Below are 16,293 nucleotides of genomic sequence, written 5' to 3'. Positions count from 1 at the left end.
TCTTTGCGATTCTTAACCATAGTCTGACTGACTACTTCAGGCAACATATCAGTGAATCATTTTTTCTTACTGGCTAGTGTTCTAGTGGGCATTGCCCAATAAACACATGGTTCATGAGTACCCTTCAGAGACAATTACATAGATACTTTCTACAAATAACTGATCTTATCTTTCAAGTTTTGATTCTTTCATTCTTCCAGATATTACCAAAAGATTATCTTTCATTTTGGGACAGTTTTGCTGATAGCACCTCAGTCTCTGTGACAGCAAGCACTACATTATATTGTAATTGTAGGTTGTTTTTGTTTTTTGGGTGGTTTTTTTGGTCATCTATTTTCCTGGCAGACTATAATATAAACTCCTTGGTAATAAATATTAAGAGATTAAGTCTTTTCATCTTGGTATCTTTAGTTGCCTAACAAGCCTAGCACGTATCAGATCCTCAAAATATTTGTTGTATTTTTGGCAGCTTAAAGATGTTAAATTAGCAGTCAGATCCTTTTGAAGGGGATAATGTTAAATACCACACTCCTGTTTAGATTGTGATCTCCAAAAATGAATAACATTTTCTTTAATGTTTTTAGAAAATGTAACTGTTCTGTTGGGGTTGACATACCACATAGCTGAAGTACAAAGTTAAGTAGTTTTTTGTTCTTGGTTTTTGTGGGTTTTTTTAAGATTTATTATTTCAGAGAGAGCTGCATGCAAGCATGGGGAGGGCAGAGGAAGAGGGAGAGAGAATCATCAAGCACACCCTGCACTGAGCGCAGAGCCTGATGTGGGGCTCAGTCCCAGGACCCTGAGATCATCAAACTAAGAGATGGATGTTCAACCACGGGAGCCACCCAGGCGCCCCCAAACTTAAATAGTTTTAATTGAGAGGCAGAAATTTGAGATGAAGTGTAGGTAGAAGTTGGAAAAGACAGGGGCGCCTGGGTGGCTCAGTCGTTAAGCGTCTGCCTTCGGCTCAGGGCGTGATCCCAGCGTTCTGGGATCGAGCCCCACATCAGGCTCCTCTGCTAGGAGCCTGCTTCTTCCTCTCCCACTCCCCCTGCTTGTGTTCCCTCTCTCGCTGGCTGTCTCTATCTCTGTCAAATAAATAAATAAAATCTTAAAAAAAAAAAAAAAGTTGGAAGAGACGTAAAAATCGGTGGGCTATTTATAAAGTTAAATTTATTATCAGTGTATTTTTTTCCTTACAGATCAGTCATTGACACCATGAACTGGAATAAAGGTGGCCCTGGCACCAAGAGGGGATTTGGCTTTGGAGGTTTTGCTATTAGTGCTGGAAAGAAGGAGGAACCCAAACTCCCACAACAGTCCCACAGTGCCTTTGGGGCAACCAGCTCTTCTTCCGGATTTGGAAAATCAGCTCCACCACAGCTCCCTTCTTTCTACAAAATTGGATCCAAACGGGCCAACTTTGATGAAGAAAATGCGTAAGTGGTAATCCTCGTAGTTTAGCAAAGGTAATCCTGGTAGTTTAGCTTTTGAGATATTCATTCTATCAACAGAAATTGAGGTAGGGAAACCATTTGTTTCCTGAATAATAATATGACTTCTTTAATTGCCTATCTCACTAAATTGCATTGTTCCTAATAAGTTAAATTGTTGAGTTTACTCATTTGTAAGGAACATGCTTGTGTGCTCACTTCTATCTTTCCCTGTTCCAAAAAAGATTTGAGACTCTTAAAACCTAAATATGGCTGAAGAGTTTTAAATAATTCATGTGGTTTTGATGGCCTTTGCCGAAGTCTTTTATTGACCCCATGTAAGTTGTTTTGTGAAAAGACAGTAGTCGCAACTGGTAGAGACTCAGGTTTTTGCCCAAGTTCTCAGGAAACATACTTACCAATTACCTTTTTTAACTTAATTATCTGATAGGGTAGGGTGGTGGTTATAAAAAGCTAGGGTTTGAGGGTTTGAGCTCTTAATTCCTATCGATGATAATTTCTTTCTTAGCTGAATGTGTAGAAATCTCTTACTGCTGCTATTTCCAACCCAGTTGTAGGAAGTTGAGTTGTTTTGCTTGTTTGTTTCAATTAACTCAAGATGGAACACACAGCGGCATTTTTAAAGGCTTGTATACTGCAAGGATGAAATACAGAAGTAGATGTTTAAGGTTTAGCAAAGTCGAGGATCATTATTCTAGAGAGCAATTTACCAATACAGGGATACTTTTTTATTAGTTAAATGAAACCTATATAAATGAGTGTGTATGTGTGTGTAGCACATAACAGTTACTAGAGCTTTTAAAATAATTCCGGTGAAGACCTGAAGTACTTCAAAATTTTAAGCTGCAGTTGTTATTTATTTAGTATTTGGTTGTATTACTATTTTATTTAATTTTGAGATAAGGTCTAAACAGTGTTTTTGTTTTCAGTTTTTAAAGAGCTATGAAGTTGTCTTTTCTGAATATTTAAGAAGTATGGGGAATGATTTTGGATTGAGCATTTATTTTTAATCCTTGAAGTTTTCTGTCAGTCCTCAGAAATTAGTCCAGAAGTTCTGAGGAAAGTCCCTAGCCTTATGAATATATTTCCAAAATTCTTTTTAAGGATCATAAAGAAAAAACTAGGTTTTTAATATTTATACATATATACACAAGTAATTTTTTCCATAGCATACATTCTTTAATATTTCCTATATCTGTTCAACAGTGCTATACTAAATTTTTACTGAAAACTCATCCCTTCTAACAGAACTGGAAATGTGATTTGAATAGACACTTATTGAAATGAGAGAATCTGCTGTGACTGGGTTTTTTTTGCAATATTAGAATTTTGCATGTATTAAACAATAATAGGTCATTTGCCAAAGCCTGGAGGTCTCCAACATGTATAGTTCAGATCTTTTAATAGTAATATATATATATATATATATATATATATATATCCCATAATAAATATTGTGTTAAATGAAGGATTCATAAACCCCAAATTAAACATTCACTTTACCAATCATGCATCTTAATTTTCAGATATATATATTTTTAAATTTCCAGGTATTTTGAAGATGAAGAAGAAGACTCAAGCAATGTTGATTTACCTTACATTCCTGCTGAAAATTCACCTACCCGCCAGCAGTTCCATTCCAAGCTGGCAGATTCTGACAGCGATGATGATCCCTTGGAGGCATTCATGGCCGAAGTGGAGGCAAGTATCAAGGCTGTTTTGTTATGTTGCAGCAATTAGAAATAGACCAAATTAACCTAGTTCTTCAGTCTTCAGAATTTGTTTTCTGGCCCTTTCTTGGGAGAATTTTGCTCTTATACTGTATAGTTTCTTAAACATTCGTCCACATGCCCTGTAGCATTTTCAGAGATGATGGGTGCCTAGAAATTTGAACTGTGACCTTTGAACAACGGTAGCTCAAGATTCGTATGTATGTGTTTTAATATTTCTTTGTCTGTTCTTAAGTGGAATGAATATTACCTCCTTCAGTCTAGCATTAAAGGCAATTAAACTTTTAAGGAACTTGCTAAAATTATGAATTCTGTATTCTCTACTTTTAATGTTTGTTTCTTATTATCAGCATTATCAGTATCCTAACCTTCCTGTAGAAATTGAGACTTGTTCTTAAAACTCTTCTCACCAGGCTTTTGTGATTTTTGCATTTTGTCCTTTTTCTCCCATCTCTCTGATGTTCGTATCTATTTACCTTTTATTATGAAAAATTTCAGATACATAAAAAATTAGAATAATAAAATGGGCTCCCATGTAGCCTTCATCCTGCTTTATCAGTTAACAATTTTTGGCCAAACTTGTGTTCTCTAACCCCTCTTCTTTCTTTTAAATTATTTTAAAGTAAATCCCAGGCATATAATTTCATCCATTAGTATTTCTGTATTTCTATAAGATAACATTTAAAAGACATAACTACCATATCATTGTACCAAAAAAAAAAATTTCATTACATATTCGTCTTACTGTTGCTGTTACTTTTATGATCCCCTTCCAATTTCTCAGTATGTTGATTCCTACAGTTCACTATATTGATTTGCTGTTTTCACTCTTTACACATTTCTAATGACCTCATCCACTTCTAAAATGTAACTTCTATATTAATAATTCATGTCTTTAGTTTCACAGTCTCTCTTTGGTTTCAGCTCTGCTTTTCTAAATCACACTGGCCATTTTTACATGGATGGTGTTCCCCTGGCATCTTTTCTTCCTCGGCCAGGTCTTTCTTTTGTCTTACATATTCTTCTTAATAACAGGAGATCACACATGTTCATGACTTACTTCATTTAATCCTCAGAACAACAATGGGGGATTGGCAGAAAAAAATACGTAGAAATACAATTTTTTAACTAATAAGAAAACTGAACCCTATGGTAATTCATGTCTCTTGCCCCAATCCCATTGGTACCCTGTGGCAGAGCTGGGATCCTGATTTTTCTGGCTTAGTAGTCCTTGGAACCTAGCTCTTTCTAGTACGTCATGCTACCTTTCCTCTTATTTGGCAAGTTCTGTCGATCTTTATAGTATCTTTTGCATCTGTTCCATCCTTTCTGTTTCCACTATAGTCAGCCTGCTTTCCACTTTAACTCTTGCCTGGTGTAAATTTTCTCTCTGCCTTCGGTACTCTGCTCTCCCATTTATGTGGTATACAGAAACAGAGTAATTGGACTAAAGCATGTTGTTTATCATGTTATTCCTCTTGCTCAAAAACTGTCACTCCTTTACTTAACGAAATAAAGTGCTTCCAGATTCCTCAGGTACTTGTAACCTAAGGTCTTCAGCCACATCTCATCTCTAAGAAAGGAGGGAGGGGCGCCTGGGTGGCTCAGTCGTTAAGTGTCTACAGGAAGCCTGCTTATCCTTCTGCCACTCCCCCTGCTTGTGTTCCCTCTTTCGCTCTCTCTCTATCAAATAAATAAATAAAATCTTTAAAAAAAGGAGGGAAAGAAAGAATCCCGTATAGATGTTTTTGTTTGGCATAGATACTGCTTTTTAAACATGTGGGTCAAAATTTTTAAGATTAGAAGATTTTATCTAGAAGTTCAGACTCTCCAAAAGTGGACACTCCGGCAAGACTAAGCCTGTGTTCTTATTCTTGCAAAGACAAAACCAGTTTTGTGCTGAGCAAAAGGCTGTGTGCTTTAGATAGCTAGGGCTTTCTTTCTCTGGTTCACCTTAGTTCTGTCAGTCCCTTTTATCTTGTTGACATTGAGGCTACCATTTACAGCCATTTATCATGACACTTGTGTTTAGTTTTCTTACAGTGGAGAAATATTTTTCTGTGCTTAGGTGTCTTATCAAATACCAGAAAATAAAAGACTCAGGACCATGTGATACAGGAAAAATTGTAGCATGCTTTAGAATATTCCTACTAAATAAAGTGCAAGCAAAGCACATCTGTATCAAAAGAAAACAACTTTTTGTATCCTGGTTTACTTCTTTCATTGCCAGATTGGTACCCATTACTCTGTTTAACCCCATCTTGATATAGAATAACTCAGATTACCTGCCTCTTAGAGAGTATGCAGTTTATAGGTAGCAAAGCGAGAATTCAACTCCAAATCCCATATTCTTTCTGCTGTGTCATTCCATATCTTAAGTTCTTATAGCACTGTATTTTGGGGATAACACCAGAACTGTTCAGAACTTTCATGTGCTTTGCCACGTGGTAGTGATTTAGTTAAGTATGTTACATGATTCTCTCTGCAAGTAAAGGCAATAAATGTTTTGTCATGTTTGAGGTGTCTGACATATATCTTTTTTCCCCTCTTGAGATACATTTCCCAAAGGGCTGTTTTTCATATCTTGCAATCTCTAGTGATGAGTAAGAAAAATCATTTCTTGATTTTTCTCAGTTTAAATTCAGATTTAATTTTTGGTAATGCAACTTGGTGTAACCCTTTTTGAGTGGGAGTATCCAAGAATGGCCCAGATTCTCCTGCCTGGCATTTCAAGTAGTTGAAACTGTAGGAGGGTAAATCTTTTTGATACAGTGTCATTCTTCGGGGTGTTTTTTGGTATAATATCCAAAGGGGTTTTGCTGATTTTAGGACAGAGAAATTGGATATTGTCTGATCGTGGAGAGAGTGTTGTTGTTGCCACAGTATCGCATTAATCCTTGATCTCAAGTATATTCTTCACTAGAAAATGTAAACTTCTCTAGTGTTTGAACTCAAGATAAAGACTTATTTTTAGCCAGCGTTTCAAAAGATTTATGTAGTTTTAAAGAAAAGACGTTCTGTAAGTGTTTGTGACCCATTCCTTATGTTACATTGTTTATGTCCTCTTCATTTTAGTGTAGTCTTGAGTATATCATCTGTTTGGCTCCATTTCTTAAAAAGTAAATTGGTTTATATGCAGTGTTTCGTTTTAAAGTAACTCCACTTTATCAGGAACATTTAATTAGATAGAACACCTGACCATGCCAGGTTATAGGTGGTGACATTTTTTTAAATCAGAGAAATCAGAAAATCTCATTGCAGGATGTATTTTACCTTGGAAAAATTACTTAATTCTTCTGACCTTGATTTTCACATGTATAAAACAAAGAGATCAGTGATTATTAATTTGCTGTGTATAACAGTTACCTTTGGAAAATGGATGATACATGCATTTAACTCCACCCCCAAGAATTCTTTTTTTTTTTTTTTTTAAAGATTTTTTATTTATTTATGTGAAAGAGAGACAGCCAGCGAGAGAGGGAACAGAGCAGGCGAGTGAGAGAGGAAGAAGCAGGCTCCCAGCAGAGGAGCCCGATGTGGGACTCGATCCCGGAACGCCGGGATCACGCCCTGAGCCGAAGGCAGACGCTTTAACGACTGCGCTACCCAGGCGCCCCTACCCCCAAGAATTCTGATTTGGTAGACTTAGAGCAGTGTTTTTCAGCCTCAGGACTTTTGACATTTGGGGTTTGATAATTTGTTGTGGGGGCTGTCCTGTGCATATTGGGATGTTTAGCACCATCTATGGCTTTTACACACTAATTGGTAACAACTCCCCTCCCCCCCCCCCCCAGTCTCCTCAGAGGCAACCAGAAACATCTCCAGACATTGCCAAATGTCCACTGGGGACAAAATCACCCCAGGTTGAGCACAAACAGTCTTTCCAAAGTCAGATCCAGAAATCTGCCATTTTTTACTAGCCCCATTGGTAGTTTGATGTTAATGGTCTTAAGCTATGCTTTGAGAAAGGCTAGTTAGCCAGAATTTAAGGCCTTTTACAGCCATAATTTTTTTTTAAAGTGACTAGCTAAGCATTTTTTTCCAATTTTTCCATGTATGGTAAATATTGTAGCTAAAAATCATGGAGTCCACGTAGAGCCAAGTTTTTAGAACATTTAGGTATTTCTCTTTGAAAAAATAAGTGTCAAAATACAATTTGATTGCATCAAGATGTAAATGTCAAAATGCATAGCTAAAAGTGCTAAGGCACTTGTTTGAATCTAAAAATTCTTCACAAAGAAATTCCCCTTTTAATGTGTTTAGTGGATATGATTCCATATGGCCTTTTGTTTCATTAGGATCAGGCGGCTAGAGACATGAAGAGGCTTGAAGAAAAGGACAAGGAAAGAAAAAACGTAAAGTAAGTTGTTTTCTTCTCCCTCACAAAGGTTACATGAAAAATGCTAAAGTATTGCAAAGTTTATTCCCCCAAAGTTTATAGAGAAAAATTAAAATACACAAGTGTCTTGACTTGAAGTTACCCCGTATCTTAAAATAGAGATGACAAAAGTCTTTGCATTTGCAATAAAGAACATTTTTATTAGTAGAGTAGTATTTAGTGTTTCATTATAAATAGTTTTTTAGTAGACACAAAAGTGAGTTACAGTGGGAGTTAAAAGAGCATAATCACTGAAGTTTGGGCTCATTGTTCTGAGTTTTGTCCCATAATTAATACAAAATAAGTTAATGCCTATGTCATTGATTATGAGGAATAAGGGTATCATAAAGTACGTTGTTAATAAATAACGTAACCTGGTTTATTTAAGGAGCGATATGCTTTAGCAGCAAGTCAGAACCTGAAATACCTTATTTTCTGGGAAAGCAAATCTTCTCTTTCCCTTGCTGAATACACCCGTCTTCAGGCTTTTGCTTACCAGGCACAGGCGGGCATGGGTGGACTTCCCCTGTGCTTGTCAGTCGGTGCCTCAGGCTCTCCCCAAGGTTCCTGCGCCATTTGGAGGTTCAGCCCTCTCTTCGGTGCTTACTGTGTATTGTATCCTCTTCCAGCTGCCCCGCACCGATGCTTGCCTGGAGAACAGCAGGTGCTCTAGGTTAGGCAGCAAGTCTGTTTAGAAACAGGTGGTTGTGGGAACTACACAGCCATACTTCCTGTAGCTCCTGAGAGGTGCTGCACGTGGCGACGGCCCCCTTCTCCACGAGAACGGCTTAGGAGTTTTAGTACCAAACTTAAAAAAGAGTTGAGGTAGTTTTTCTCTGTTCCCAAGGATTTTGGCTGAATCCAGTTACTCCAGAACTAGAAACTCTGGGGGACATTAAGAAAATTGTGACATTCTTCTTAGTATATACCAAATAGAGGTGTTTTTTTTTTAATATAAAATGCAGTTTCTTTTTAAAATGCCTTTCACAACTGCATTGTGTTTGTCTTATGGGGTTGACAAGGCTAGGATCCTTGGGTATCTATCTTGAAAGGTTTTTACTCCTTATATCCTCATTAGTAATTGATGTTTCTAGGGGTACTATATCATCCCATTCAAAAGAATGCAAAGCGCAGCTTACAGAGTGAAGCCACACATGTATGATGGATGGATAGTGTACAGTGTGCTTATTGCTGCTTTGTTATTGTTAGTGTTGAGAGTTCCTGTGCTGTATGGAATTCAACACTAATCTGCTATAAGTATGGAGCTGGGTATGTGGAACATTTGCAGGGAAGTTTGTTTCTCCGCTTGTTTTTCCAGGGGTATTCGAGATGACATTGAAGAGGAAGATGACCAAGTGAGTTCCTATGCAGTATTTCTATCTTTTATTTTTACCCCACAAAGTCTGTACTGGGGACAAGCTAGAGCTTGCCTTCACTGAAATGGCCATTCCTGACAGTGAGCAGGGAATGTCATGTGACTTGCTCCTTTTCTACATGTATGACCAATTGGTAATACAGAAATTCACATAGCTTTCCCCCATGTTGAAGATGGAATTTTTGATCAACTATGACATCAAAAACAAATATGAGCTTTACTCAGCTTGATTTTTTTTTTCCAAAATTAATGTTTATGCTTCTAAGTCAAGAAGTAGTATGGGATCTACTGATGGCCTCTAGCAGCATCTAACCTCTACCTCTTTCTAAGGGTTCTATTTCAAGATGGAACATTAATTTGATGACTGTCCTTCAGTATTTTTTTTCCCATTGTTCAGTTGTGGGATGTTGAGAAGGGAACCAGAGTGAGCAGTAGCCCTTTCCATGTTTGTGACCCTTCTAATCAGTGTCAACTTCCAAACTTGGATTGGTCAATCCACAGCATGTGTTCCACAGCTCTGGGCAGGGTAGACACCCCACCCCAGGAAGGCCGTGTGATAGACAGCTTTGTAAGTCTTCTTGTTAAACAAGTTAAGTCATTGTGTAGTACTAACTGTCTCATTCATTTCTTTTGATTGTCCCTCTGAATACTGCTATTGCTAAAGGAGTCATTGCTAGTATAAGCCTTGCCTTACTTGGTAGGTATTTAAACTGTGCAGTCATCTGGTACACTGTGTGCACTAATTACAGGAGCAGAGATGTTCTTAGTTGTATTTGGGTATGATTATGTTCTTGTGCTTTCCTGCAGGAAGCTTATTTTCGGTACATGGCAGAGAACCCAACTGCTGGTGTGGTTCAAGAGGAAGAAGAAGATAATTTGGAATATGATAGTGATGGAAATCCAATTGCACCTTCCAAAAAAATCATTGATCCTCTTCCTCCCATTGATCATTCAGAGGTATGGTGTTTCTTGCTGAATTTGATTCTGATTTCAAAAGCTGATAGTTCTCTTCAGCTTTAATATTTAGGTTTTCTCAATATGTGAGTAATCCTGATTCATACTCCTTATGTCATGAAAATATTTGTTCTCTGGGATCTTCCCATCTCTGCTAAGTGGTTGAGTCAGTAAGTGAAGCTCTATAGCTTACGTGTTAAAGGCGCAGCTGAACCGCTCACTCCCGTTCGATCGTAGGCTAAGAATATTTTTTTAAGCAGTTGTACTTGTTTTCCAGACCATCATTTATCTTTCAAAGTGGGCCCTTGGGCCTGCATTTGTTTTTTAATCACCGTAAATCTTTATTGTTTCTCTCAGATGTGGGGCAGATGAGAGGCTGTTCCTTCAAAGTGGAGCCAGGAATTATAGTTCCCTTATTAAGTCAGGAAAAAGAGAATGAGGATATCAGTATACTCACTTGGAAAAAAAAAAAGTGTTTCATTCAGGTTAAGTATCAGACTAGATCTTGCATGTATAGATCTAGAATAGTGGTTCTCAAGGTGTGGTCCAAGGACTCCTACAGGGAAGGATCTTTTCAGGAAGTCTGCAAAGTCAAAAAAATTTTCATAATAATGCCAGCATAATTTGCCTTTTCTAACACATCGATAGCTGAAAGCACGGGTAGGTAGCACTCCTGAAACCTTAGCACTGATGAGTCAAGGCAGTGTTACCAGCTCTTCTGGTGGCGGTTGTAGTCTTCCCTGCCACGCCCTCACAGTTAAAAAAAAAAAAGCTAGCTTCACATAAGAATATCCTCGATGAAACAGTAAAAATTATGATTTGTTAAATCTTGACCCTTGTGTGAGTTTCTTTTTCTTCCGTGTGACAAAGTGAGAAGTATGAATAAAGCATTTCTGTTGCATGTCAGAATAGGATAGTTGTCTCTAGGAAAAGCACTCAGGTGTTTGAGTTGTAAGCCGAACTAGCTGCTTTTTTTCACGGAACAGCATTTTCATTTGGGAAAATGAATGACTTTTCAAGGGAAACAATTGAAAATGTTTATTGCCAATGATAGGAATTCAAGCTTTCAAGTGAAAATTAGAATTTGGGAAACTTCAATTCACCAGATGGAGCTGAACAGCTTTCCAGTACTTAAAGTCTGTTGTAATGAAATTGATGGTGATAAACAAGTATGTTTTTTAATTGTATCCTGAAATGTTTCACTGTGTGGATGATATGCATCCTACCTCAGCGAACCAGTGTTTTCAAGTAGCCAATGCATGATTTTACAAAATTGTGCGTGAATAAAGTCTTCATTCAAAGTGCGCAGTAGACTTATGGATTGTAATATAACAATGTGAGAAGATCATTTATATGGTGTCAGATTATACAGTAAAAATACCTTTTAAGAAGTGACCACTTGTCAATGCTCAGTGTACTATCAAAGGAGTAAAAATTCACAAGAATTAGAAGACTAAAGGAAGACTTCTTCCTTTTCTAATTACATACCTTTGTGAGACCAGATTTTCTTCATAGGCTTCAGTCAAAGCAAAATATCACAACAATTTGAATACAGTAGGGACCAATTTCTTTTAAGTCAGACATTATATAAGGGATTTGTAAAAATATAAAACAAGGTTATAACTTTTTTTAAATTAAAGCTTTTTTGGTAAAATATAATGGTTATTTTTAAATGAATAAATCTTAAAGAATTTTCTCAATTTTAATTTTAATATGGTACATATCAGTGGATAAAACCCACACAAGCAAAAGCTCATTGTGTTTTTGTTAAGTATAAAGGGCACCTGAGCCTAAAATGTTTGAGAACTATTGGTCTAGACTAGAGTATGGGTTATATTCAATGTTTTAAATGTTTCCTTTTGTACAGATGCTACCAAATAATGCCTTGGTATTTTACATGTGGCAAATGAAACTAAATATGTGAAACTGATGTGGGAGGAAGCATCCATGACAAAGGATGAAAATCTAATAAGGAAAAACATACAAGTACTTGAAATAATCATCTAATAAGATGTTTGAGATACTTGACGAAGCTCTCAAACCTCATCATCATGCTGGGGTAGCCCACAGTTGTCCTCATGTAGTGTGGGCAGTCTGCCAGGAAAGACCGGAAGTAAGGAAAGGATAGCCGTTCTGCCTCCAAGTAGCTTTCTTCACGTTCATTTCATGTATTTATTCATATACTTATTTTATTCATTTCATACCTATATATAACAAAATTACATATTTGTACATACAGTTTGTGGACAGAGACAGTTCTGCCCTCATGGACCTTCCATTCTGAAAACGAGAAGAGAACTGAGGAAGATCCTGTTACAGCTTAGTGCAGCATGGTGGGGAACATAACAAAAGGTTCTGCCTATTCGTAGTGCTAAAGAAGAACTTTTAAAACTTTATTTCTTACTTTTTTGTTGATAATACCATAGATATATAATTTTAGGCTATACCCAGAATTAATGTAATTTTACTGTAGACCACTTACATGGTTAAAGAGAATCATTTAGCCAAATTCATAAGTTGGTGATTTGCTTATTTTTATAGTCTCAGTACAGTAAGTTATGAAAAGAGTAGCAGGAATGACTTTTTCCCTCTTTGGAATTGGAAATGCTTAGCCATACATTTTTTTAAAGTTCTGTAAAGAGTTTCATGGTTTTAAAAGAATAGAACTCCCTCTAAAGGCAGAGCTCCCCTCAAAGGAAATATTAGAAATGTTTTTAAATGCTAGAGCTAGGTGAACAGCTTATTCCAAAGCATATTTAAATAAGGTGGAGGAATGTCTTTAAAACACTTGTCCTCTAAAATGAAACAAGACAAAATCAGAGAGGGAGGCAAATCATAAGAGACTCTCAATCATTGGAAACAAACTGAGGGTTGCTGGAGGGGAGGGGGGCGGGGATGGGGTAATTGGGTGATGGACGTTAAGGAGGGCACGTGATGTAATGAGCGATGGGTGTTATATAAGACTGATGACTCGCTGAATTCTACCTCTGAAACTAATAATACACTGTATGTTAATTAATTGAATTTGAATTTAAAAATGAATAAAACAAAAAAATACTTGTCTTCTGAGGCCTTTGGCTTTGTAGAGATTCCTTAGCCTGCATCAAGATGGTTCGAATCTGAGGTGTGCTTTAAGAGTCTCTTTAGGAAGTAGGTTGGTGTTTATAATGAAAATGGAAATAGGAAAAGATACTGGCTGTACATTTGGGATGTGTGACATGAATAAGTGAGTTCCTTTGTTCTCTCTTGCCCGTTAAGACTTTACTTATGTAATATGTGTAAAAGATTATTTTGTATTAAAATCAAACTTACAGGATTGACTCTTGAATTCTAGACTAACTTTGAATAATTGGACCTGCAGATTGACTATCCACCATTTGAAAAAAATTTTTACAACGAACATGAAGAGATAACCAACCTCACCCCTCAGCAGCTAATAGATCTCCGTCATAAGCTCAATCTTCGGGTAAGTCATCATTAAGCCAAATACTCTTTTTTTTTTTTTTTAAGATTTTTATTTATTTGAGAGAGAGAGAGAGCGCGCGCGCGCGCGAGCGCGTGCACAAGCAGGGGGCGCTGCAGAGGAAGAGGGAGATGCAAATTCCCCTGCTGAGCAGGGAGCCCGGTGCAGGCCTTGATCCCGGGACCCTAGGGTCATGACCTGAGCCAAAGGCAGACACTTAACCAACTGAGCCACGGAGGCGCCCCTAAGCCATATATTCTTATATTAATGTTATAATATTGTTAGTCCAGGGTTAGTATTATTGCTTATCCACACTAAAATAACCTTTCTAATGGTCCTTGGACTGTCTTCGATAGAGTAATAACTATATGCTTTTAGGTTCCTATGTCTTGATTTTACTGTTTTAGTCTTCCAGCTATTTTAGGATGGGATTGTTTTTTCTTTAATGCAACACATGTGAATGCTGTATGTGTTCAGTCAGTTTTGTGTCTTGTGTTGGAATAAGAAGTCATTGTGACCTTAAAATTTAACCAGTAGGTGTTTCTGCAGTGAGTACTGTGTGCTAGGAACCGTGTTGGGTGGGCTGGAAATGAAGGGTAGGAGTCCCCATCATCAGAAAGAGGAGATAGGATTGATAGATTTAAACAATGTGTGAAGTCTTAGAATGTTTTAAAATTAAGACATCTCAAATTATGTGTAGCACACTTTTTAAAAAAAAAATAGAAGAAGAAATTAACACCTTAAAATATGCGCTAATTTCAGAATAATAGTTTTTAATTATCTGCCAAAAAGTTTTGGACTATACATCAGCCACATTGTTTAGGGTACTGCTAGATGTTAGTTAAGTGAAACACAGATAATATAGTAATATCTACTCTAGTGTGGACAGCTTTCTGGCCTATGTCTGCCTTGGCAATTTCTGTGATGTTTGAACCTGTGTTCTGAGAGAGGATGTGTACATATGCATGCATTGTCTATTTTCCAAGGGTAACACCCCCCCCAAAAAAAAAACCTTTTAAGTGAAATCCTGATTGGACATAATCAGTATTTAGAAGCATTATAGGGTTAGTACTGTTGCAATCAACATGAAGGGTTATAAGCCCCATTCTTCACCTGGTTACAGTCTGAACAATGTTAGACGGTGGCTGGACCATCATTAAGTGGGATACTAACTCTTTAGGCCGAATTGAAAATGTAGACAGTAGATTATAACCAGTGGGTATAGACATGTCTGGTTTGGTGTTCATTTGCACTTTCCATTTTGTTTCAAAAGCTTTTTTTTTTTTTTTCCCTACCATCTGGTAAATAGTTATGCAAAATGGTAAAAAAAAAAAAATAGTATTCATGACTTTCCAATTCGTTGAGCAATATTTTAATTTCTTATAAGAAAATTCTGATTTAAGAGATTCCTAGGCATTTAATCATTTTAAATCATATGACAATTATCTCAGGAATATTTATCATGGAGTTTTTATGTAAGGCTTTAGATCCATCATTACTTGAGTTCTACCTTTTCAAACAGCGTGTGCTTTTGATCACAGACTTCTGTTTTCCCTTCTGTATACTCAAGCGAAGTACAAGATACAGGTAAACACTGTTGAACAACTTCGGATGCTGCTCATTTTGCTGAAGTACAAATCACTCCTGGGAGTTGTCTTTATTTCTAGGTCTCTGGTGCTGCACCTCCTAGACCGGGAAGTAGTTTTGCTCATTTTGGGTTTGATGAACAACTTATGCACCAGATTCGGAAGTCTGAGTACACACAGCCCACTCCAATACAGTGCCAGGTCAGTAAAACGTAATGAAAGAAAAACAAAGTAGGAGGATATTCAGTGACCATACTTATTTTACAAACAAGTAGAAGCAGTAAAACAGCATGTAGTCCAAAATTATGTCGGCATAGAGGGTATATAAGTGTTTCCTCTGTGGCTAAGCCTCCAACTTTTGCTTTAATGAAGGGGGAAAAGAACATAAATGAAATCCAAGAGTATTTTTGAAACCTTTAAAAATGAAAGAGCAAAAAAAAAGTTAAAGAACAAAAGTGAATTATTGACCATTTTAAGATTTTGCTAAAGGGGCTGGGAAATACTCTTTTGTATCTGCTAAATATCTTGAAAATATGACCTGAAGGAAGCAGTTTTTTAGGCCTACACTAACGAAAAAGATTTGCGTGTAGACCAAGCACTATCAGTGACTAGGATTCCTTTGTGACCTGAAAATTCTATTAACTGGAACTAATAACTTTTGTTTTCCATTTATATATGGGATTTATTCATTCCTACACAGAATATGAGAATTTTCTGTATGTGCATGGATGAGCTAGTCTGTACCTTCTCAAGGGGAAAATTTTTTTGATTTTAGCAACCCACTTACATTATAAATGGCAATTTTTCATTTCTGCATCTCAAAATGGAGTCATTCATATTTTATAAACAGTGGCTGACCCACATGTACAGAATGATAATATTATTTCCTATAAATCAAGAAGGTTATGGAAATGCCAGGTATTCCTTGTTATCTTATAGCCAGTATGCATAACCCATCAGGATATTTTTGTTTCATTGGAAATGAATGTCATTAATTTCCCCAGGATTTCCTTCAGTATATCTTTAAAATCAAAAGTTTAGAGTGGATGTACTTTATTTTTTCTCTAGGGTGTGCCTGTGGCATTAAGTGGTAGAGACATGATTGGTATTGCCAAAACAGGCAGTGGAAAAACTGCAGCCTTTATCTGGCCCATGTTGATTCATATAATGGACCAGAAGGAATTGGAACCAGGTGATGGACCAATTGCAGTGATCGTGTGTCCTACCAGGGAGCTTTGCCAGCAGGTATGTACTTTGTGTAGAATGTTCCCTTTTGTATGTGAACTAGCAAGGGACTAGCCAGTCAAGATGGTAGAATTAACTGGGAAACTTTTTAAAAATGTGGTGAAATGC

At 36.9% G+C, this 16,293-nt stretch overlaps 1 protein-coding gene across 3 annotated transcripts in view; it reads left to right on the top strand.

Annotated features, from left to right (window-relative positions):
* Window positions 1-16,293, top strand: part of DDX42 (DEAD-box helicase 42) — a 36,671-nt gene that overhangs the window by 10,732 nt on the left and 9,646 nt on the right. For 2 of the 3 annotated variants that reach the window (XM_045814595.2, XM_045814594.2), the window contains exons 2-9: window positions 1,203-1,439; window positions 3,005-3,155; window positions 7,483-7,544; window positions 8,881-8,917; window positions 9,745-9,894; window positions 13,253-13,357; window positions 15,022-15,141; window positions 16,009-16,185. In XM_045814595.2, the coding sequence (XP_045670551.1) occupies window positions 1,219-1,439; window positions 3,005-3,155; window positions 7,483-7,544; window positions 8,881-8,917; window positions 9,745-9,894; window positions 13,253-13,357; window positions 15,022-15,141; window positions 16,009-16,185 (1,023 nt within the window). In that variant the 5' untranslated portion in view covers window positions 1,203-1,218. Of the gene's footprint in view, window positions 1-1,202; window positions 1,440-3,004; window positions 3,156-7,482; window positions 7,545-8,880; window positions 8,918-9,744; window positions 9,895-13,252; window positions 13,358-15,021; window positions 15,142-16,008; window positions 16,186-16,293 lie in introns of those variants that run through there. The other variant, XM_087854222.1, reaches the window with a different exon arrangement.

The sequence above is a fragment of the Ursus americanus genome, chromosome 23 (assembly GCF_024610735.1).
Source record: "Ursus americanus isolate L20-20 chromosome 23, mUrsAme1.1.p, whole genome shotgun sequence".
NCBI lineage: Eukaryota > Metazoa > Chordata > Mammalia > Carnivora > Ursidae > Ursus > Ursus americanus.
The sequence above is the reverse complement of the archived record's forward strand: the minus strand, read 5'-3'. Positions and strand labels throughout refer to the sequence as shown.